The sequence below is a fragment of the Haliotis rufescens genome, unplaced genomic scaffold (genome assembly GCF_023055435.1).
Source record: "Haliotis rufescens isolate VD_foot unplaced genomic scaffold, xgHalRufe1.0.p SCAF_1, whole genome shotgun sequence".
Taxonomy (NCBI): Eukaryota; Metazoa; Mollusca; class Gastropoda; order Lepetellida; family Haliotidae; genus Haliotis; species Haliotis rufescens.
The window spans coordinates 81,312,564-81,336,292 of NW_025963779.1; the positions used below are offsets into that span (position 1 = coordinate 81,312,564).

The 23,729-nt window shown below is 40.6% G+C and overlaps 6 protein-coding genes across 6 annotated transcripts; all 6 read right to left on the reverse strand.

Annotated features, from left to right (window-relative positions):
• Positions 1-356: 356 nt before the first annotated feature.
• Positions 357-1,485, reverse strand: LOC124143816 (acanthoscurrin-1-like). Its single transcript, XM_046512937.2, has 3 exons — positions 1,301-1,485; positions 706-1,003; positions 357-478 (listed from the first exon to the last, which is right to left on the reverse strand). Exons 2-3 carry the CDS (start codon positions 992-994, stop codon positions 456-458), a joined length of 312 nt encoding a protein of 103 aa, XP_046368893.2. The 5' UTR covers positions 995-1,003; positions 1,301-1,485; the 3' UTR covers positions 357-455.
• Positions 1,486-4,260: 2,775 nt separating this feature from the next.
• On the reverse strand, positions 4,261-5,330 carry LOC124143815 (acanthoscurrin-1-like). The gene is made up of 3 exons (XM_046512936.1): positions 5,205-5,330; positions 4,610-4,907; positions 4,261-4,382 (listed from the first exon to the last, which is right to left on the reverse strand). Exons 2-3 carry the CDS (start codon positions 4,896-4,898, stop codon positions 4,360-4,362), a joined length of 312 nt encoding a protein of 103 aa, XP_046368892.1. The 5' UTR covers positions 4,899-4,907; positions 5,205-5,330; the 3' UTR covers positions 4,261-4,359.
• Positions 5,331-8,153: 2,823 nt separating this feature from the next.
• On the reverse strand, positions 8,154-9,224 carry LOC125372469 (neuropeptide-like protein 31). Its single transcript, XM_048382568.1, has 3 exons — positions 9,098-9,224; positions 8,503-8,800; positions 8,154-8,275 (listed from the first exon to the last, which is right to left on the reverse strand). The coding sequence occupies exons 2-3, from the start codon at positions 8,789-8,791 to the stop codon at positions 8,253-8,255; spliced, it is 312 nt and encodes a 103-aa protein (XP_048238525.1). The 5' UTR covers positions 8,792-8,800; positions 9,098-9,224; the 3' UTR covers positions 8,154-8,252.
• A 2,828-nt stretch (positions 9,225-12,052) lies between these two features.
• Positions 12,053-13,042, reverse strand: LOC125372471 (acanthoscurrin-1-like). Its single transcript, XM_048382576.1, has 3 exons — positions 12,990-13,042; positions 12,395-12,692; positions 12,053-12,167 (listed from the first exon to the last, which is right to left on the reverse strand). The coding sequence occupies exons 2-3, from the start codon at positions 12,681-12,683 to the stop codon at positions 12,145-12,147; spliced, it is 312 nt and encodes a 103-aa protein (XP_048238533.1). The 5' UTR covers positions 12,684-12,692; positions 12,990-13,042; the 3' UTR covers positions 12,053-12,144.
• A 2,955-nt stretch (positions 13,043-15,997) lies between these two features.
• LOC125372472 (acanthoscurrin-1-like) lies at positions 15,998-17,067 on the reverse strand. The gene is made up of 3 exons (XM_048382580.1): positions 16,942-17,067; positions 16,347-16,644; positions 15,998-16,119 (listed from the first exon to the last, which is right to left on the reverse strand). The coding sequence occupies exons 2-3, from the start codon at positions 16,633-16,635 to the stop codon at positions 16,097-16,099; spliced, it is 312 nt and encodes a 103-aa protein (XP_048238537.1). The 5' UTR covers positions 16,636-16,644; positions 16,942-17,067; the 3' UTR covers positions 15,998-16,096.
• Positions 17,068-19,892: 2,825 nt separating this feature from the next.
• Positions 19,893-20,963, reverse strand: LOC125372473 (acanthoscurrin-1-like). The gene is made up of 3 exons (XM_048382588.1): positions 20,837-20,963; positions 20,242-20,539; positions 19,893-20,014 (listed from the first exon to the last, which is right to left on the reverse strand). The coding sequence occupies exons 2-3, from the start codon at positions 20,528-20,530 to the stop codon at positions 19,992-19,994; spliced, it is 312 nt and encodes a 103-aa protein (XP_048238545.1). The 5' UTR covers positions 20,531-20,539; positions 20,837-20,963; the 3' UTR covers positions 19,893-19,991.
• Between the last annotated feature and the right edge of the window lie 2,766 nt (positions 20,964-23,729).

Below are 23,729 nucleotides of genomic sequence, written 5' to 3' on the forward strand. Positions count from 1 at the left end.
TAGAATCCTACGCTATTTCTGTCAATAACAGGTACTCGGTGCCACATGCTTGTCGTAAGAGCTGACTTATGAAGGCGACCAGATGTTTATTGTGTGTGACCTGACTGATTGTGCGTCACCGTGCCGCATGGTTTTGTGCCTCTGCCATGGTGTAATTTGACAAAGGCTGACTGTAGCGTTAAACAACACTCTCTCATTCACCCACTCATTCGCTCATGCCAGTAAACTAGTATACGCGTTTCTCTTTCATTTTGATGATTTATATCTCACTGTTCCGATACAACTCTCTTAATAACATTTTTTTCCTTTTGTAACATAGCCCCAACACTACTATGAATAAAAAACGTAAGACATTGTTTCAATGATTGTGTTTTATGTGACATATTTCAAACCGGATACAATAAATAATGTACATATTGATGATGCAGATGAATTGTGACACTGGAGCGACAACCTTAGTAGAAGCCATATCCAATACCTGCAACAAAAAGAAGAGGTTTTTGTTTAAGAATATTTTCCGTACAAAGTCATTTCTACGTCTCGTAATAATTTCTATATTCAATATATCGATAGGTTAGTTATGCTGCATGTGTCCAATGAAGGTGGAAAATAAGTTTGGTGTAATTAGCTTACTTATAATCTGTCAAAGTATTAGGTATATGTGAGGGTCAATAATATTCTCGGCATGATTGTATTTGCATTTACCTTTTCCGAAACCTCCGATTCCTCCGTACAGTCCTCCTAATCCGTGGCCTCCGTATAGACCACCCATTCCGTAGCCTCCGTATAGACCACCCATTCCGTAGCCTCCGTACAGTCCTCCCAAACCGTAACCTCCGTACAGACCTCCCATTCCGAAGCCTCCGTACAGACCACCCATTCCGTAGCCTCCGTACAGACCACCCTTTCCGAAGCCTCCGTGCAGACCATAGCTCACAGGCTCAGCAAAGGCAACGACAGCCAGACAGGCAACAAGGGCGATAACTTTCATCATTTTGGAAGGCTGAAAAGGAGTTTTTCATTCATTATTCAAGTCTGTAAGAAAATCCGTTTCTGTACCAACTTGTGGTCGCTATTCTACACTTTTTTATTTTGTTGCTTTAAGTAGAACTTTATCTGATTTGAAAACTAAAAACACATTTGGAGGATTCAATCAATATTACAAATAGTAATCAGTAAAAGTTTGAAATAGCATTACAGCAACAACTACTGACTAACACTCATAAAACGGCAACGTAAAATACAGCGTTAACAGGGACAGGCTGAATACCCCGTAAAACACAAAACAACTGATACTCACAGAGTGTGTTGATTAGACTGGATCTAAACGTGAAGAGAGGCGACAGCAGTGATAGCTAGTGCTTGAAAACAAGACGCTTATATACACCTGTATTCGGTCCACACCCGGAACTGACTAATTACAAGTATATTATCTAATTCAGCACCAATTTGCAACACCTTTTAAGAATCATTGCTAACAGAATTCCGTTTCCCTATGCCCCCAGGGACTATGTCCAATGCAATGTATGTGTGTAGGTGCGGGCGAATGATTAGGGAAGTAATTACATCACTGACAAATGACCCGTGATGAAATTGCGTCGATATGCGTAGATTCGTGTATAAATACCGATACAGATGAGCATAGCCAGTCTTTTCCTATGTGCTCTGTGAAAAAAAACAATTCTATCACAATGACCCAGTAACGGGTATTGTTATAATTGTAATAATAAAAGACAGTGTGTAATTCATTTCACCTCCTAGATGGTTACTCTATAAAGTAATATCTCTTAAAGGAAAGTCTTCCCAAACATACATGGAGAGCAGGTTACCTTCCGAACATGGTGCTTCGATCCATTTTACCACCATTCTTTTTCGACATGTGTATGTATAATATACATGGCTTTCCTAAAAGCTTATAACTTTCCCCATTTCTAGGCATCGGTTTGGGATGGGTCGTTGTTGCTGCGCTGTGGATCCTTATATTTGATATTCATCTCACCTCTGACATTTAAATAAGGATTCGCTGACTTACATCGTATCTGCTCCTAATTATAAATTACTTAATTCAAAACACAGACTTATTCTCTCTCTCTCTCTCTCTCTCTCTCTCTCTCTCTCTCTCTCTCTCTCTCTCTCTCTCACTTTCTCTCTCTCTCTCTCTCTCTCTCTCTCTCTCTCTCTGTATATATGTACGCCCTCTGCTAAAACATTCTTGAAACTCTTGAACGACAAGGTGTCACCATATACTTTTGCATAGCCCATTGTATACTTTTATTAAGAACAACATTGACAAACGAACATTCTACTCATAATTTGATTAAGGCATGCAAGCCCTATATATTTCCTATCAATTCATTTATTTATACTTCACTATCTGGATGATAACTGCAAATGATAATTATATTTAATGTAATGATGCTCCATGTTACGGTCATGAAGAAAAGTCAGTGCAGATTTAATGTTCACATTTCAGCAGTGACTCTTCACGCACGCCTCTAGTAACACGGTTAAAAAACCTGTTGAAACAGTTCCTGTTAAAGAACAGATCTCAATGTATTTCATATGTAGTGTGATCTACAAATGGAACCTGCATTTCATAGAAAGAAATATATCATTGATTACAATGTAACAACATCGGAGCTCTGAAAGGGTCTTCCTATATCATTAATACTGAAAAAGAGGAATGTGCAGTGGGGAGTATGGCTAATCAAGGAGTTGTATGTAAGGTGAGGTGAGGTGATATGGGGTTTAACGTCGCGTCCAAGATTATTGCACTTATATAGCGACGTGCATGCACGTGTATGTGTGTGTGTGGCTGCTTGTACTAGTCCGGACTGATGCCGATTTATAGTGCTAGCCCACTGAGATACCATGCCGCAGTTTAACATGAATACCCCACTCAGACAGAGTATATTGACTCCGAGCCGACCAGTCCTTGTTTTAGCCCCTTAATGCCGAGCGCCAGACAGGGTAACAACAAGTATCATCTTTTAACGTCTTTTGGTATGACGCGGCTGGGGATCGAACCCCGGACCTTCCGCTCTCCGGGCGGACGCTCTACCATTAGACCACGGAGGCGGTCCAGTTGTATGTAAAGAGCATACGGCAAAGGGATAAATGTAGGATGGTAACTAAAGCTGCGGAATGGCTTGACTATGCAGCCACGGAATGGTACGACTGTATGGGGGCACATTTCAAACCTTGTGACTGTCCATTCTTGCCATTACCAAAAACCTGTCGAGTCGTTTACTACTTTCCCAAGAAAGCTTAATAATAATCCTTACTTTTACAGATGGCATATAGGTTTAGGTGCTTCTCACGTATAAAGAATGCCGACATTTGCATTTTTGTAAATTTCATCATGGACAGAGAGTGTTGGATACTACAGAAGACTAATGGTAAACATTTGTTTGTGTGTTACCGAAGGCACACGATCAGGTGGCTATTATATATGAATATGTGACCTTGTTATGGAACATTAATTGCCAACTTCTGTGTTGTTGTTTTCCAGACTACGTGCTTGTCGCTTTGTTTGTTTGTTTGTTTGTTTGTTTGTTTAACGCCGCACTCGACAATATTTCAGCTAAATTACGGCGGTCTGTAAATATTCTAGTCTGGACCAGACAATCCAGTGGTTGACACTATGAGCATCGATCTATGCAATCGGGATACAATAACATGCATCAACCAAGTCAGCAAGCCTGACCACCCGATCCCGTTAGTCGCCTCTTACAGCAAGCATGGGTTGCTGAAGACCTATATTCTAAACCGGATGCTCACGGATCCGGGCTGCAGGGACGAAAGTCAACACTGTAAAGTTGATCAATGTCATTGAGGAATATACATATCTGAACCTCCATATTGCATACAAACAACTTTCACGTGCGAATGAATGACACTTTTTTAGAATCCTACGCTATTTCTGTCAATAACAGGTGCTCGGTGCCACATGCTTGTCGTAAGAGCTGACTTATGAAGGCGACCAGATGTTTATTGTGTGTGACCTGACTGATTGTGCGTCACCGTGCCGCATGGTTTTGTGCCTCTGCCATGGTGTAATTTGACAAAGGCTGACTGTAGCGTTAAACAACACTCTCTCATTCACCCACTCATTCGCTCATGCCAGTAAACTAGTATACGCGTTTCTCTTTCATTTTGATGATTTATATCTCACTGTTCCGATACAACTCTCTTAATAACATTTTTTTCCTTTTGTAACCTAGCCCCAACACTACTATGAATAAAAAACGTAAGACATTGTTTCAATGATTGTGTTTTATGTGACATATTTCAAACCGGATACAATAAATAATGTACATATTGATGATGCAGATGAATTGTGACACTGGAGCGACAACCTTAGTAGTAGCCATATCCAATACCTGCAACAAAAAGAAGAGGTTTTTGTTTAAGAATATTTTCCGTACAAAGTCATTTCTACGTCTCGTAATAATTTCTATATTCAATATATCGATAGGTTAGTTATGCTGCATGTGTCCAATGAAGGTGGAAAATAAGTTTGGTGTAATTAGCTTACTTATAATCTGTCAAAGTATTAGGTATATGTGAGGGTCAATAATATTCTCGGCATGATTGTATTTGCATTTACCTTTTCCGAAACCTCCGATTCCTCCGTACAGTCCTCCTAGTCCGTGGCCTCCGTATAGACCACCCATTCCGTAGCCTCCGTATAGACCACCCATTCCGTAGCCTCCGTACAGTCCTCCCAAACCGTAACCTCCGTACAGACCTCCCATTCCGAAGCCTCCGTACAGACCACCCATTCCGTAGCCTCCGTACAGACCACCCTTTCCGAAGCCTCCGTGCAGACCATAGCTCACAGGCTCAGCAAAGGCAGCGACAGCCAGACAGGCAACAAGGGCGATAACTTTCATCATTTTGGAAGGCTGAAAAGGAGTTTTTCATTCATTATTCAAGTCTGTAAGAAAATCCGTTTCTGTACCAACTTGTGGTCGCTATTCTACACTTTTTTATTTTGTTGCTTTAAGTAGAACTTTATCTGATTTGAAAACTAAAAACACATTTGGAGGATTCAATCAATATTACAAATAGTAATCAGTAAAAGTTTGAAATAGCATTACAGCAACAACTACTGACTAACACTCATAAAACGGCAACGTAAAATACAGCGTTAACAGGGACAGGCTGAATACCCCGTAAAACACAAAACAACTGATACTCACAGAGTGTGTTGATTAGACTGGATCTAAACGTGAAGAGAGGCGACAGCAGTGATAGCTAGTGCTTGAAAACAAGACGCTTATATACACCTGTATTCGGTCCACACCCGGAACTGACTAATTACAAGTATATTATCTAATTCAGCACCAATTTGCAACACCTTTTAAGAATCATTGCTAACAGAATTCCGTTTCCCTATGCCCCCAGGGACTATGTCCAATGCAATGTATGTGTGTAGGTGCGGGCGAATGATTAGGGAAGTAATTACATCACTGACAAATGACCCGTGATGAAATTGCGTCGATATGCGTAGATTCGTGTATAAATACCGATACAGATGAGCATAGCCAGTCTTTTCCTATGTGCTCTGTGAAAAAAAACAATTCTATCACAATGACCCAGTAACGGGTATTGTTATAATTGTAATAATAAAAGACAGTGTGTAATTCATTTCACCTCCTAGATGGTTACTCTATAAAGTAATATCTCTTAAAGGAAAGTCTTCCCAAACATACATGGAGAGCAGGTTACCTTCCGAACATGGTGCTTCGATCCATTTTACCACCATTCTTTTTCGACATGTGTATGTATAATATACATGGCTTTCCTAAAAGCTTATAACTTTCCCCATTTCTAGGCATCGGTTTGGGATGGGTCGTTGTTGCTGCGCTGTGGATCCTTATATTTGATATTCATCTCACCTCTGACATTTAAATAAGGATTCGCTGACTTACATCGTATCTGCTCCTAATCATAAATTACTTAATTCAAAACACAGACTTATTCTCTCTCTCTCTCTCTCTCTCTCTCTCTCTCTCTCTCTCTCTCTCTCTCTCTCTCTCTCTCTCTCTCTCTGTATATATGTACGCCCTCTGCTAAAACATTCTTGAAGCTCTTGAACGACAAGGTGTCACCATATACTTTTGCATAGCCCATGGTATACTTTTATTAAGAACAACATTGACAAACGAACATTCTACTCATAATTTGATTAAGGCATGCAAGCCCTATATATTTCCTATCAATTCATTTATTTATACTTCACTATCTGGATGATAACTGCAAATGATAATTATATTTAATGTAATGATGCTCCATGTTACGGTCATGAAGAAAAGTCAGTGCAGATTTAATGTTCACATTTCAGCAGTGACTCTTCACGCACGCCTCTAGTAACACGGTTAAAAAACCTGTTGAAACAGTTCCTGTTAAAGAACAGATCTCAATGTATTTCATATGTAGTGTGATCTACAAATGGAACCTGCATTTCATAGAAAGAAATATATCATTGATTACAATGTAACAACATCGGAGCTCTGAAAGGGTCTTCCTATATCATTAATACTGAAAAAGAGGAATGTGCAGTGGGGAGTATGGCTAATCAAGGAGTTGTATGTAAGGTGAGGTGAGGTGATATGGGGTTTAACGTCGCGTCCAAGATTATTGCACTTATATAGCGACGTGCATGCACGTGTATGTGTGTGTGTGGCTGCTTGTACTAGTCCGGACTGATGCCGATTTATAGTGCTAGCCCACTGAGATACCATGCCGCAGTTTAACATGAATACCCCACTCAGACAGAGTATATTGACTCCGAGCCGACCAGTCCTTGTTTTAGCCCCTTAATGCCGAGCGCCAGACAGGGTAACAACAAGTATCATCTTTTAACGTCTTTTGGTATGACGCGGCTGGGGATCGAACCCCGGACCTTCCGCTCTCCGAGCGGACGCTCTACCATTAGACCACGGAGGCGGTCCAGTTGTATGTAAAGAGCATACGGCAAAGGGATAAATGTAGGATGGTAACTAAAGCTGCGGAATGGCTTGACTATGCAGCCACGGAATGGTACGACTGTATGGGGGCACATTTCAAACCTTGTGACTGTCCATTCTTGCCATTACCAAAAACCTGTCGAGTCGTTTACTACTTTCCCAAGAAAGCTTAATAATAATCCTTACTTTTACAGATGGCATATAGGTTTAGGTGCTTCTCACGTATAAAGAATGCCGACATTTGCATTTTTGTAAATTTCATCATGGACAGAGAGTGTTGGATACTACAGAAGACTAATGGTAAACATTTGTTTGTGTGTTACCGAAGGCACACGATCAGGTGGCTATTATATATGAATATGTGACCTTGTTATGGAACATTAATTGCCAACTTCTGTTCTTGTTGTTTTCCAGACTACGTGCTTGTCGCTTTGTTTGTTTGTTTCTTTGTTTGTTTGTTTGTTTGTTTGTTTGTTTAACGCCGCACTCGACAATATTTCAGCTAAATTACGGCGGTCTGTAAATATTCCAGTCTGGACCAGACAATCCAGTGATTGACACTATGAGCATCGATCTATGCAATCGGGATACAATAACATGCATCAACCAAGTCAGCAAGCCTGACCACCCGATCCCGTTAGTCGCCTCTTACAGCAAGCATGGGTTGCTGAAGACCTATATTCTAAACCGGATGCTCACGGATCCGGGCTGCAGGGACGAGAGTCAACACTGTAAAGTTGATCAATGTCATTGAGGAATATACATATCTGAACCTCCATATTGCATACAAACAACTTTCACGTGCGAATGAATGACACTTTTTTAGAATCCTACGCTATTTCTGTCAATAACAGGTACTCGGTGCCACATGCTTGTCGTAAGAGCTGACTTATGAAGGCGACCAGATGTTTATTGTGTGTGACCTGACTGATTGTGCGTCACCGTGCCGCATGGTTTTGTGCCTCTGCCATGGTGTAATTTGACAAAGGCTGACTGTAGCGTTAAACAACACTCTCTCATTCACCCACTCATTCGCTCATGCCAGTAAACTAGTACACGCGTTTCTCTTTCATTTTGATGATTTATATCTCACTGTTCCGATACAACTCTCTTAATAACATTTTTTTCCTTTTGTAACATAGCCCCAACACTACTATGAATAAAAAACGTAAGACATTGTTTCAATGATTGTGTTTTATGTGACATATTTCAAACCGGATACAATAAATAATGTACATATTGATGATGCAGATGAATTGTGACACTGGAGCGACAACCTTAGTAGTAGCCATATCCAATACCTGCAACAAAAAGAAGAGGTTTTTGTTTAAGAATATTTTCCGTACAAAGTCATTTCTACGTCTCGTTATAATTTCTATATTCAATATATCGATAGGTTAGTTATGCTGCATGTGTCCAATGAAGGTGGAAAATAAGTTTGGTGTAATTAGCTTACTTATAATCTGTCAAAGTATTAGGTATATGTGAGGGTCAATAATATTCTCGGCATGATTGTATTTGCATTTACCTTTTCCGAAACCTCCGATTCCTCCGTACAGTCCTCCTAGTCCGTGGCCTCCGTATAAACCACCCATTCCGTAGCCTCCGTATAGACCACCCATTCCGTAGCCTCCGTACAGTCCTCCCAAACCGTAACCTCCGTACAGACCTCCCATTCCGTAGCCTCCGTACAGACCACCCATTCCGTAGCCTCCGTACAGACCACCCTTTCCGAAGCCTCCGTGCAGACCATAGCTCACAGGCTCAGCAAAGGCAGCGACAGCCAGACAGGCAACAAGGGCGATAACTTTCATCATTTTGGAAGGCTGAAAAGGAGTTTTTCATTCATTATTCAAGTCTGTAAGAAAATCCGTTTCTGTACCAACTTGTGGTCGCTATTCTACACTTTTTTATTTTGTTGCTTTAAGTAGAACTTTATCTGATTTGAAAACTAAAAACACATTTGGAGGATTCAATCAATATTACAAATAGTAATCAGTAAAAGTTTGAAATAGCATTACAGCAACAACTACTGACTAACACTCATAAAACGGCAACGTAAAATACAGCGTTAACAGGGACAGGCTGAATACCCCGTAAAACACAAAACAACTGATACTCACAGAGTGTGTTGATTAGACTGGATCTAAACGTGAAGAGAGGCGACAGCAGTGATAGCTAGTGCTTGAAAACAAGACGCTTATATACACCTGTATTCGGTCCACACCCGGAACTGACTAATTACAAGTATATTATCTAATTCAGCACCAATTTGCAACACCTTTTAAGAATCATTGCTAACAGAATTCCGTTTCCCTATGCCCCCAGGGACTATGTCCAATGCAATGTATGTGTGTAGGTGCGGGCGAATGATTAGGGAAGTAATTACATCACTGACAAATGACCCGTGATGAAATTGCGTCGATATGCGTAGATTCGTGTATAAATACCGATACAGATGAGCATAGCCAGTCTTTTCCTATGTGCTCTGTGAAAAAAACCAATTCTATCACAATGACCCAGTAACGGGTATTGTTATAATTGTAATAATAAAAGACAGTGTGTAATTCATTTCACCTCCTAGATGGTTACTCTATAAAGTAATATCTCTTAAAGGAAAGTCTTCCCAAACATACATGGAGAGCAGGTTACCTTCCGAACATGGTGCTTCGATCCATTTTACCACCATTCTTTTTCGACATGTGTATGTATAATATACATGGCTTTCCTAAAAGCTTATAACTTTCCCCATTTCTAGGCATCGGTTTGGGATGGGTCGTTGTTGCTGCGCTGTGGATCCTTATATTTGATATTCATCTCAACTCTGACATTTAAATAAGGATTCGCTGACTTACATCGTATCTGCTCCTAATTATAAATTACCTAATTCAAAACACAGACTTATTCTCTCTCTCTCTCTCTCTCTCTCTCTCTCTCTCTCTCTCTTTCTTTCCCTCTCTCTCTCTCTCTCTCTCTCTCTCTCTCTCTCTCTCTGTATATATGTACGCCCTCTGCTAAAACATTCTTGAAACTCTTGAACGACAAGGTGTCACCATATACTTTTGCATAGCCCATTGTATACTTTTATTAAGAACAACATTGACAAACGAACATTCTACTCATAATTTGATTAAGGCATGCAAGCCCTATATATTTCCTATCAATTCATTTATTTATACTTCACTATCTGGATGATAACTGCAAATGATAATTATATTTAATGTAATGATGCTCCATGTTACGGTCATGAAGAAAAGTCAGTGCAGATTTAATGTTCACATTTCAGCAGTGACTCTTCACGCACGCCTCTAGTAACACGGTTAAAAAACCTGTTGAAACAGTTCCTGTTAAAGAACAGATCTCAATGTATTTCATATGTAGTGTGATCTACAAATGGAACCTGCATTTCATAGAAAGAAATATATCATTGATTACAATGTAACAACATCGGAGCTCTGAAAGGGTCTTCCTATATCATTAATACTGAAAAAGAGGAATGTGCAGTGGGGAGTATGGCTAATCAAGGAGTTGTATGTAAGGTGAGGTGAGGTGATATGGGGTTTAACGTCGCGTCCAAGATTATTGCACTTATATAGCGACGTGCATGCACGTGTATGTGTGTGTGTGGCTGCTTGTACTAGTCCGGACTGATGCCGATTTATAGTGCTAGCCCACTGAGATACCATGCCGCAGTTTAACATGAATACCCCACTCAGACAGAGTATATTGACTCCGAGCCGACCAGTCCTTGTTTTAGCCCCTTAATGCCGAGCGCCAGACAGGGTAACAACAAGTATCATCTTTTAACGTCTTTTGGTATGACGCGGCTGGGGATCGAACCCCGGACCTTCCGCTCTCCGGGCGGACGCTCTACCATTAGACCACGGAGGCGGTCCAGTTGTATGTAAAGAGCATACGGCAAAGGGATAAATGTAGGATGGTAACTAAAGCTGCGGAATGGCTTGACTATGCAGCCACGGAATGGTACGACTGTATGGGGGCACATTTCAAACCTTGTGACTGTCCATTCTTGCCATTACCAAAAACCTGTCGAGTCGTTTACTACTTTCCCAAGAAAGCTTAATAATAATCCTTACTTTTACAGATGGCATATAGGTTTAGGTGCTTCTCACGTATAAAGAATGCCGACATTTGCATTTTTGTAAATTTCATCATGGACAGAGAGTGTTGGATACTACAGAAGACTAATGGTAAACATTTGTTTGTGTGTTACCGAAGGCACACGATCAGGTGGCTATTATATATGAATATGTGACCTTGTTATGGAACATTAATTGCCAACTTCTGTTCTTGTTGTTTTCCAGACTACGTGCTTGTCGCTTTGTTTGTTTGTTTGTTTGTTTGTTTAACGCCGCACTCGACAATATTTCAGCTAAATTACGGCGGTCTGTAAATATTCCAGTCTGGACCAGACAATCCAGTGATTGACACTATGAGCATCGATCTATGCAATCGGGATACAATAACATGCATCAACCAAGTCAGCAAGCCTGACCACCCGATCCCGTTAGTCGCCTCTTACAGCAAGCATGGGTTGCTGAAGACCTATATTCTAAACCGGATGCTCACGGATCCGGGCTGCAGGGACGAGAGTCAACACTGTAAAGTTGATCAATGTCATTGAGGAATATACATATCTGAACCTCCATATTGCATACAAACAACTTTCACGTGCGAATGAATGACACTTTTTTAGAATCCTACGCTATTTCTGTCAATAACAGGTACTCGGTGCCACATGCTTGTCGTAAGAGCTGACTTATGAAGGCGACCAGATGTTTATTGTGTGTGACCTGACTGATTGTGCGTCACCGTGCCGCATGGTTTTGTGCCTCTGCCATGGTGTAATTTGACAAAGGCTGACTGTAGCGTTAAACAACACTCTCTCATTCACCCACTCATTCGCTCATGCCAGTAAACTAGTATACGCGTTTCTCTTTCATTTTGATGATTTATATCTCACTGTTCCGATACAACTCTCTTAATAACATTTTTTTCCTTTTGTAACATAGCCCCAACACTACTATGAATAAAAAAACGTAAGACATTGTTTCAATGATTGTGTTTTATGTGACATTTTTCAAACCGGATACAATAAATAATGTACATATTGATGATGCAGATGAATTGTGACACTGGAGCGACAACCTTAGTAGTAGCCATATCCAATACCTGCAACAAAAAGAAGAGGTTTTTGTTTAAGAATATTTTCCGTACAAAGTCATTTCTACGTCTCGTAATAATTTCTATATTCAATATATCGATAGGTTAGTTATGCTGCATGTGTCCAATGAAGGTGGAAAATAAGTTTGGTGTAATTAGCTTACTTATAATCTGTCAAAGTATTAGGTATATGTGAGGGTCAATAATATTCTCGGCATGATTGTATTTGCATTTACCTTTTCCGAAACCTCCGATTCCTCCGTACAGTCCTCCTAGTCCGTGGCCTCCGTATAGACCACCCATTCCGTAGCCTCCGTATAGACCACCCATTCCGTAGCCTCCGTACAGTCCTCCCAAACCGTAACCTCCGTACAGACCTCCCATTCCGAAGCCTCCGTACAGACCACCCATTCCGTAGCCTCCGTACAGACCACCCTTTCCGAAGCCTCCGTGCAGACCATAGCTCACAGGCTCAGCAAAGGCAGCGACAGCCAGACAGGCAACAAGGGCGATAACTTTCATCATTTTGGAAGGCTGAAAAGGAGTTTTTCATTCATTATTCAAGTCTGTAAGAAAATCCGTTTCTGTACCAACTTGTGGTCGCTATTCTACACTTTTTTATTTTGTTGCTTTAAGTAGAACTTTATCTGATTTGAAAACTAAAAACACATTTGGAGGATTCAATCAATATTACAAATAGTAATCAGTAAAAGTTTGAAATAGCATTACAGCAACAACTACTGACTAACACTCATAAAACGGCAACGTAAAATACAGCGTTAACAGGGACAGGCTGAATACCCCGTAAAACACAAAACAACTGATACTCACAGGGTGTGTTGATTAGACTGGATCTAAACGTGAAGAGAGGCGACAGCAGTGATAGCTAGTGCTTGAAAACAAGACGCTTATATACACCTGTATTCGGTCCACTACCGGAACTGACTAATTACAAGTATGTTATCTAATTCAGCACCAATTTGCAACACCTTTTAAGAATCATTGCTAACAGAATTCCGTTTCCCTATGCCCCCAGGGACTATGTCCAATGCAATGTATGTGTGTAGGTGCGGGCGAATGATTAGGGAAGTAATTACATCACTGACAAATGACCCGTGATGAAATTGCGTCGATATGCGTAGATTCGTGTATAAATACCGATACAGATGAGCATAGCCAGTCTTTTCCTATGTGGTCTGTGAAAAAAACCCAATTCTATCACAATGACCCAGTAACGGGTATTGTTATAATTGTAATAATAAAAGACAGTGTGTAATTCATTTCACCTCCTAGATGGTTACTCTATAAAGTAATATCTCTTAAAGGAAAGTCTTCCCAAACATACATGGAGAGCAGGTTACCTTCCGAACATGGTGCTTCGATCCATTTTACAACCATTCTTTTTCGACATGTGTATGTGTAATATACATGGCTTTCCTAAAAGCTTATAACTTTCCCCATTTCTAGGCATCGGTTTGGGATGGGTCGTTGTTGCTGCGCTGTGGATCCTTATATTTGATATTCATCTCACCTCTGACATTTAAATAAGGATTCGCTTACTTACATCGTATCTGCTCCTAATTATAAATTACCTAATTCAAATCACAGACTTATTCCCTCTCTCTCTCTCTCTCTCTCTCTCTCTCTCTCTCTCTCTCTCTCTCTCTCTCTCTCTCTCTCTCTCTCTCTTTCTTTCTCTCTCTCTCTCTCTCTCTCTCTCTCTCTCTCTCTCTCTGTATATATGTACGCCCTCTGCTAAAACATTCTTGAAACTCTTGAACGACAAGGTGTCACCATATACTTTTGCATAGCCCATTGTATACTTTTATTAAGAACAACATTGACAAACGAACATTCTACTCATAATTTGATTAAGGCATGCAAGCCCTATATATTTCCTATCAATTCATTTATTTATACTTCACTATCTGGATGATAACTGCAAATGATAATTATATTTAATGTAATGATGCTCCATGTTACGGTCATGAAGAAAAGTCAGTGCAGATTTAATGTTCACATTTCAGCAGTGACTCTTCACGCACGCCTCTAGTAACACGGTTAAAAAACCTGTTGAAACAGTTCCTGTTAAAGAACAGATCTCAATGTATTTCATATGTAGTGTGATCTACAAATGGAACCTGCATTTCATAGAAAGAAATATATCATTGATTACAATGTAACAACATCGGAGCTCTGAAAGGGTCTTCCTATATCATTAATACTGAAAAAGAGGAATGTGCAGTGGGGAGTATGGCTAATCAAGGAGTTGTATGTAAGGTGAGGTGAGGTGATATGGGGTTTAACGTCGCGTCCAAGATTATTGCACTTATATAGCGACGTGCATGCACGTGTATGTGTGTGTGTGGCTGCTTGTACTAGTCCGGACTGATGCCGATTTATAGTGCTAGCCCACTGAGATACCATGCCGCAGTTTAACATGAATACCCCACTCAGACAGAGTATATTGACTCCGAGCCGACCAGTCCTTGTTTTAGCCCCTTAATGCCGAGCGCCAGACAGGGTAACAACAAGTATCATCTTTTAACGTCTTTTGGTATGACGCGGCTGGGGATCGAACCCCGGACCTTCCGCTCTCCGGGCGGACGCTCTACCATTAGACCACGGAGGCGGTCCAGTTGTATGTAAAGAGCATACGGCAAAGGGATAAATGTAGGATGGTAACTAAAGCTGCGGAATGGCTTGACTATGCAGCCACGGAATGGTACGACTGTATGGGGGCACATTTCAAACCTTGTGACTGTCCATTCTTGCCATTACCAAAAACCTGTCGAGTCGTTTACTACTTTCCCAAGAAAGCTTAATAATAATCCTTACTTTTACAGATGGCATATAGGTTTAGGTGCTTCTCACGTATAAAGAATGCCGACATTTGCATTTTTGTAAATTTCATCATGGACAGAGAGTGTTGGATACTACAGAAGACTAATGGTAAACATTTGTTTGTGTGTTACCGAAGGCACACGATCAGGTGGCTATTATATATGAATATGTGACCTTGTTATGGAACATTAATTGCCAACTTCTGTTCTTGTTGTTTTCCAGACTACGTGCTTGTCGCTTTCTTTGTTTGTTTGTTTGTTTGTTTGTTTGTTTGTTTGTTTGTTTGTTTGTTTAACGCCGCACTCGACAATATTTCAGCTAAATTACGGCGGTCTGTAAATATTCCAGTCTGGACCAGACAATCCAGTGATTGACACTATGAGCATCGATCTATGCAATCGGGATACAATAACATGCATCAACCAAGTCAGCAAGCCTGACCACCCGATCCCGTTAGTCGCCTCTTACAGCAAGCATGGGTTGCTGAAGACCTATATTCTAAACCGGATGCTCACGGATCCGGGCTGCAGGGACGAGAGTCAACACTGTAAAGTTGATCAATGTCATTGAGGAATATACATATCTGAACCTTCATATTGCATACAAACAACTTTCACCTGCGAATGAATGACACTTTTTTAGAATCCTACGCTATTTCTGTCAATAACAGGTACTCGGTGCCACATGCTTGTCGTAAGAGCTGACTTATGAAGGCGACCAGATGTTTATTGTGTGTGACCTGACTGATTGTGCGTCACCGTGCCGCATGGTTTTGTGCCTCTGCCATGGTGTAATTTGACAAAGGCTGACTGTAGCGTTAAACAACACTCTCTCATTCACCCACTCATTCGCTCATGCCAGTAAACTAGTATACGCGTTTCTCTTTCATTTTGATGATTTATATCTCACTGTTCCGATACAACTCTCTTAATAACATTTTTTTCCTTTTGTAACATAGCCCCAACACTACTATGAATAAAAAACGTAAGACATTGTTTCAATGATTGTGTTTTATGTGACATATTTCAAACCGGATACAATAAATAATGTACATATTGATGATGCAGATGAATTGTGACACTGGAGCGACAACCTTAGTAGTAGCCATATCCAATACCTGCAACAAAAAGAAGAGGTTTTTGTTTAAGAATATTTTCCGTACAAAGTCATTTCTACGTCTCGTAATAATTTCTATATTCAATATATCGATAGGTTAGTTATGCTGCATGTGTCCAATGAAGGTGGAAAATAAGTTTGGTGTAATTAGCTTACTTATAATCTGTCAAAGTATTAGGTATATGTGAGGGTCAATAATATTCTCGGCATGATTGTATTTGCATTTACCTTTTCCGAAACCTCCGATTCCTCCGTACAGTCCTCCTAGTCCGTGGCCTCCGTATAGACCACCCATTCCGTAGCCTCCGTATAGACCACCCATTCCGTAGCCTCCGTACAGTCCTCCCAAACCGTAACCTCCGTACAGACCTCCCATTCCGAAGCCTCCGTACAGACCACCCATTCCGTAGCCTCCGTACAGACCACCCTTTCCGAAGCCTCCGTGCAGACCATAGCTCACAGGCTCAGCAAAGGCAGCGACAGCCAGACAGGCAACAAGGGCGATAACTTTCATCATTTTGGAAGGCTGAAAAGGAGTTTTTCATTCATTATTCAAGTCTGTAAGAAAATCCGTTTCTGTACCAACTTGTGGTCGCTATTCTACACTTTTTTATTTTGTTGCTTTAAGTAGAACTTTATCTGATTTGAAAACTAAAAACACATTTGGAGGATTCAATCAATATTACAAATAGTAATCAGTAAAAGTTTGAAATAGCATTACAGCAACAACTACTGACTAACACTCATAAAACGGCAACGTAAAATACAGCGTTAACAGCGACAGGCTGAATACCCCGTAAAACACAAAACAACTGATACTCACAGAGTGTGTTGATTAGACTGGATCTAAACGTGAAGAGAGGCGACAGCAGTGATAGCTAGTGCTTGAAAACAAGACGCTTATATACACCTGTATTCGGTCCACACCCGGAACTGACTAATTACAAGTATATTATCTAATTCAGCACCAATTTGCAACACCTTTTAAGAATCATTGCTAACAGAATTCCGTTTCCCTATGCCCCCAGGGACTATGTCCAATGCAATGTATGTGTGTAGGTGCGGGCGAATGATTAGGGAAGTAATTACATCACTGACAAATGACCCGTGATGAAATTGCGTCGATATGCGTAGATTCGTGTATAAATACCGATACAGATGAGCATAGCCAGTCTTTTCCTATGAGTTTTGTGAAAAAACCCAATTCTATCACAATGACCCAGTAACGGGTATTGTTATAATTGTAATAATAAAAGACAGTGTGTAATTCATTTCACCTCCTAGATGGTTACTCTATAAAGTAATATCTCTTAAAGGAAAGTCTTCCCAAACATACATGGAGAGCAGGTTACCTTCCGAACATGGTGCTTCGATCCATTTTACCACCATTCTTTTTCGACATGTGTATGTATAATATACATGGCTTTCCTAAAAGCTTATAACTTTCCCCATTTCTAGGCATCGGTTTGGGATGGGTCGTTGTTGCTGCGCTGTGGATCCTTATATTTGATATTCATCTCACCTCTGACATTTAAATAAGGATTCGCTGACTTACATCGTATCTGCTCCTAATTATAAATTACCTAATTCAAAACACAGACTTATTCTCTCTCTCTCTCTCTCTCTCTCTCTCTCTCTCTCTCTCTCTCTCTCTCTCTCTCTCTCTTTCTTTCTCTCTCTCTCTCTCTCTCTCTCTCTCTCTGTATATATGTACGCCCTCTGCTAAAACATTCTTGAAACTCTTGAACGACAAGGTGTCACCATATACTTTTGCATAGCCCATTGTATACTTTTATTAAGAACAACATTGACAAACGAACATTCTACTCATAATTTGATTAAGGCATGCAAGCCCTATATATTTCCTATCAATTCATTTATTTATACTTCACTATCTGGATGATAACTGCAAATGATAATTATATTTAATGTAATGATGCTCCATGTTACGGTCATGAAGAAAAGTCAGTGCAGATTTAATGTTCACATTTCAGCAGTGACTCTTCACGCACGCCTCTAGTAACACGGTTAAAAAACCTGTTGAAACAGTTCCTGTTAAAGAACAGATCTCAATGTATTTCATATGTAGTGTGATCTACAAATGGAACCTGCATTTCATAGAAAGAAATATATCATTGATTACAATGTAACAACATCGGAGCTCTGAAAGGGTCTTCCTATATCATTAATACTGAAAAAGAGGAATGTGCAGTGGGGAGTATGGCTAATCAAGGAGTTGTATGTAAGGTGAGGTGAGGTGATATGGGGTTTAACGTCGCGTTCAAGATTATTGCACTTATATAGCGACGTGCATGCACGTGTATGTGTGTGTGTGGCTGCTTGTACTACTCCGGACTGATGCCGATTTATAGTGCTAGCCCACTGAGATACCATGCCGCAGTTTAACATGAATACCCCACTCAGACAGAGTATATTGACTCCGAGCCGACCAGTCCTTGTTTTAGCCCCTTAATGCCGAGCGCCAGACAGGGTAACAACAAGTATCATCTTTTAACGTCTTTTGGTATGACGCGGCTGGGGATCGAACCCCGGACCTTCCGCTCTCCGGGCGGACGTTCTACCATTAGACCACGGAGGCGGTCCAGTTGTATGTAAAGAGCATACGGCAAAGGGATAAATGTAGGATGGTAACTAAAGCTGCGGAATGGCTTGACTATGCAGCCACGGAATGGTACGACTGTATGGGGGCACATTTCAAACCTTGTGACTGTCCATTCTTGCCATTACCAAAAACCTGTCGAGTCGTTTACTACTTTCCCAAGAAAGCTTAATAATAATCCTTACTTTTACAGATGGCATATAGGTTTAGGTGCTTCTCACGTATAAAGAATGCCGACATTTGCATTTTTGTAAATTTCATCATGGACAGAGAGTGTTGGATACTACAGAAGACTAATGGTAAACATTTGTTTGTGTGTTACCGAAGGCACACGATCAGGTGGCTATTATATATGAATATGTGACCTTGTTATGGAACATTAATTGCCAACTTCTGTTCTTGTTGTTTTCCAGACTACGTGCTTGTCGCTTTGTTTGTTTGTTTGTTTGTTTAACGCCGCACTCGACAATATTTCAGCTAAATTACGGCGGTCTGTAAATATTCCAGTCTGGACCAGACAATCCAGTGATTGACACTATGAGCATCGATCTATGCAATCGGGATACAATAACATGCATCAACCAAGTCAGCAAGCCTGACCACCCGATCCCGTTAGTCGCCTCTTACAGCAAGCATGGGTTGCTGAAGACCTATATTCTAAACCGGATGCTCACGGATCCGGGCTGCAGGGACGAGAGTCAACACTGTAAAGTTGATCAATGTCATTAAGGAATATACATATCTGAACCACCATATTGCATACAAACAACTTTCACGTGCGAATGAATGACACTTTTTTAGAATCCTACGCTATTTCTGTCAATAACAGGTACTCGGTGCCACATGCTTGTCGTAAGAGCTGACTTATGAAGGCGACCAGATGTTTATTGTGTGTGACCTGACTGATTGTGCGTCACCGTGCCGCATGGTTTTGTGCCTCTGCCATGGTGTAATTTGACAAAGGCTGACTGTAGCGTCAAACAACACTCTCTCATTCACCCACTCATTCGCTCATGCCAGTAAACTAGTATACGCGTTTCTCTTTCATTTTGATGATTTATATCTCACTGTTCCGATACAACTCTCTTAATAACATTTTTTTCCTTTTGTAACATAGCCCCAACACTACTATGAATAAAAAACGTAAGACATTGTTTCAATGATTGTGTTTTATGTGACATATTTCAAACCGGATACAATAAATAATGTACATATTGATGATGCAGATGAATTGTGACACTGGAGCGACAACCTTAGTAGTAGCCATATCCAATACCTGCAACAAAAAGAAGAGGTTTTTGTTTAAGAATATTTTCCGTACAAAGTCATTTCTACGTCTCGTAATAATTTCTATATTCAATATATCGATAGGTTAGTTATGCTGCATGTGTCCAATGAAGGTGGAAAATAAGTTTGGTGTAATTAGCTTACTTATAATCTGTCAAAGTATTAGGTATATGTGAGGGTCAATAATATTCTCGGCATGATTGTATTTGCATTTACCTTTTCCGAAACCTCCGATTCCTCCGTACAGTCCTCCTAGTCCGTGGCCTCCGTATAGACCACCCATTCCGTAGCCTCCGTATAGACCACCCATTCCGTAGCCTCCGTACAGTCCTCCCAAACCGTAACCTCCGTACAGACCTCCCATTCCGAAGCCTCCGTACAGACCACCCATTCCGTAGCCTCCGTACAGACCACCCTTTCCGAAGCCTCCGTGCAGACCATAGCTCACAGGCTCAGCAAAGGCAGCGACAGCCAGACAGGCAACAAGGGCGATAACTTTCATCATTTTGGAAGGCTGAAAAGGAGTTTTTCATTCATTATTCAAGTCTGTAAGAAAATCCGTTTCTGTACCAACTTGTGGTCGCTATTCTACACTTTTTTATTTTGTTGCTTTAAGTAGAACTTTATCTGATTTGAAAACTAAAAACACATTTGGAGGATTCAATCAATATTACAAATAGTAATCAGTAAAAGTTTGAAATAGCATTACAGCAACAACTACTGACTAACACTCATAAAACGGCAACGTAAAATACAGCGTTAACAGGGACAGGCTGAATACCCCGTAAAACACAAAACAACTGATACTCACAGAGTGTGTTGATTAGACTGGATCTAAACGTGAAGAGAGGCGACAGCAGTGATAGCTAGTGCTTGAAAACAAGACGCTTATATACACCTGTATTCGGTCCACACCCGGAACTGACTAATTACAAGTATATTATCTAATTCAGCACCAATTTGCAACACCTTTTAAGAATCATTGCTAACAGAATTCCGTTTCCCTATGCCCCCAGGGACTATGTCCAATGCAATGTATGTGTGTAGGTGCGGGCGAATGATTAGGGAAGTAATTACATCACTGACAAATGACCCGTGATGAAATTGCGTCGATATGCGTAGATTCGTCTATAAATACCGATACAGATGAGCATAGCCAGTCTTTTCCTATGAGTTTTGTGAAAAAAAACAATTCTATCACAATGACCCAGTAACGGGTATTGTTATAATTGTAATAATAAAAGACAGCGTGTAATTCATTTCACCTCCTAGATGGTTACTCTATAAAGTAATATCTCTTAAAGGAAAGTCTTCCCAAACATACATGGAGAGCAGGTTACCTTCCGAACATGGTGCTTCGATCCATTTTACCACCATTCTTTTTCGACATGTGTATGTATAATATACATGGCTTTCCTAAAAGCTTATAACTTTCCCCATTTCTAGGCATCGGTTTGGGATGGGTCGTTGTTGCTGCGCTGTGGATCCTTATATTTGATATTCATCTCACCTCTGACATTTAAATAAGGATTCGCTGACTTACATCGTATCTGCTCCTAATTATAAATTACCTAATTCAAAACACAGACTTATTCTCTCTCTCTCTCTCTCTCTCTCTCTCTCTCTCTCTCTTTCTTTCTCTCTCTCTCTCTCTCTCTCTCTCTCTCTCTCTCTCTCTCTCTCTCTCTCTCTGTCTGTATATATGTACGCCCTCTGCTAAAACATTCTTGAAACTCTTGAACGACAAGGTGTCACCATATACTTTTGCATAGCCCATTGTATACTTTTATTAAGAACAACATTGACAAACGAACATTCTACTCATAATTTGATTAAGGCATGCAAGCCCTATATATTTCCTATCAATTCATTTATTTATACTTCACTATCTGGATGATAACTGCAAATGATAATTATATTTAATGTAATGATGCTCCATGTTACGGTCATGAAGAAAAGTCAGTGCAGATTTAATGTTCACATTTCAGCAGTGACTCTTCACGCACGCCTCTAGTAACACGGTTAAAAAACCTGTTGAAACAGTTCCTGTTAAAGAACAGATCTCAATGTATTTCATATGTAGTGTGATCTACAAATGGAACCTGCATTTCATAGAAAGAAATATATCATTGATTACAATGTAACAACATCGGAGCTCTGAAAGGGTCTTCCTATATCATTAATACTGAAAAAGAGGAATGTGCAGTGGGGAGTATGGCTAATCAAGGAGTTGTATGTAAGGTGAGGTGAGGTGATATGGGGTTTAACGTCGCGTCCAAGATTATTGCACTTATATAGCGACGTGCATGCACGTGTATGTGTGTGTGTGGCTGCTTGTACTACTCCGGACTGATGCCGATTTATAGTGCTAGCCCACTGAGATACCATGCCGCAGTTTAACATGAATACCCCACTCAGACAGAGTATATTGACTCCGAGCCGACCAGTCCTTGTTTTAGCCCCTTAATGCCGAGTGCCAGACAGGGTAACAACAAGTATCATCTTTTAACGTCTTTTGGTATGACGCGGCTGGGGATCGAACCCCGGACCTTCCGCTCTCCGGGCGGACGCTCTACCATTAGACCACGGAGGCGGTACAGTTGTATGTAAAGAGCATACGGCAAAGGGATAAATGTAGGATGGTAACTAAAGCTGCGGAATGGCTTGACTATGCAGCCACGGAATGGTACGACTGTATGGGGGCACATTTCAAACCTTGTGACTGTCCATTCTTGCCATTACCAAAAACCTGTCGAGTCGTTTATTACTTTCCCAAGAAAGCTTAATAATAATCCTTACTTTTACAGATGGCATATAGGTTTAGGTGCTTCTCACGTATAAAGAATGCCGACATTTGCATTTTTGTAAATTTCATCATGGACAGAGAGTGTTGGATACTACAGAAGACTAATGGTAAACATTTGTTTGTGTGTTACCGAAGGCACACGATCAGGTGGCTATTATATATGAATATGTGACCTTGTTATGGAACATTAATTGCCAACTTCTGTTCTTGTTGTTTTCCAGACTACGTGCTTGTCGCTTTGTTTGTTTGTTTGTTTGTTTGTTTGTTTAACGCCGCACTCGACAATATTTCAGCTAAATTACGGCGGTCTGTAAATATTCCAGTCTGGACCAGACAATCCAGTGATTGACACTATGAGCATCGATCTATGCAATCGGGATACAATAACATGCATCAACCAAGTCAGCAAGCCTGACCACCCGATCCCGTTAGTCGCCTCTTACAGCAAGCATGGGTTGCTGAAGACCTATATTCTAAACCGGATGCTCACGGATCCGGGCTGCAGGGACGAGAGTCAACACTGTAAAGTTGATCAATGTCATTGAGGAATATACATATCTGAACCACCATATTGCATACAAACAACTTTCACCTGCGAATGAATGACACTTTTTTAGAATCCTACGCTATTTCTGTCAATAACAGGTACTCGGTGCCACATGCTTGTCGTAAGAGCTGACTTATGAAGGCGACCAGATGTTTATTGTGTGTGACCTGACTGATTGTGCGTCACCGTGCCGCATGGTTTTGTGCCTCTGCCATGGTGTAATTTGACAAAGGCTGACTGTAGCGTTAAACAACACTCTCTCATTCACCCACTCATTCGCTCATGCCAGTAAACTAGTATACGCGTTTCACTTTCATTTTGATGATTTATATCTCACTGTTCCGATACAAC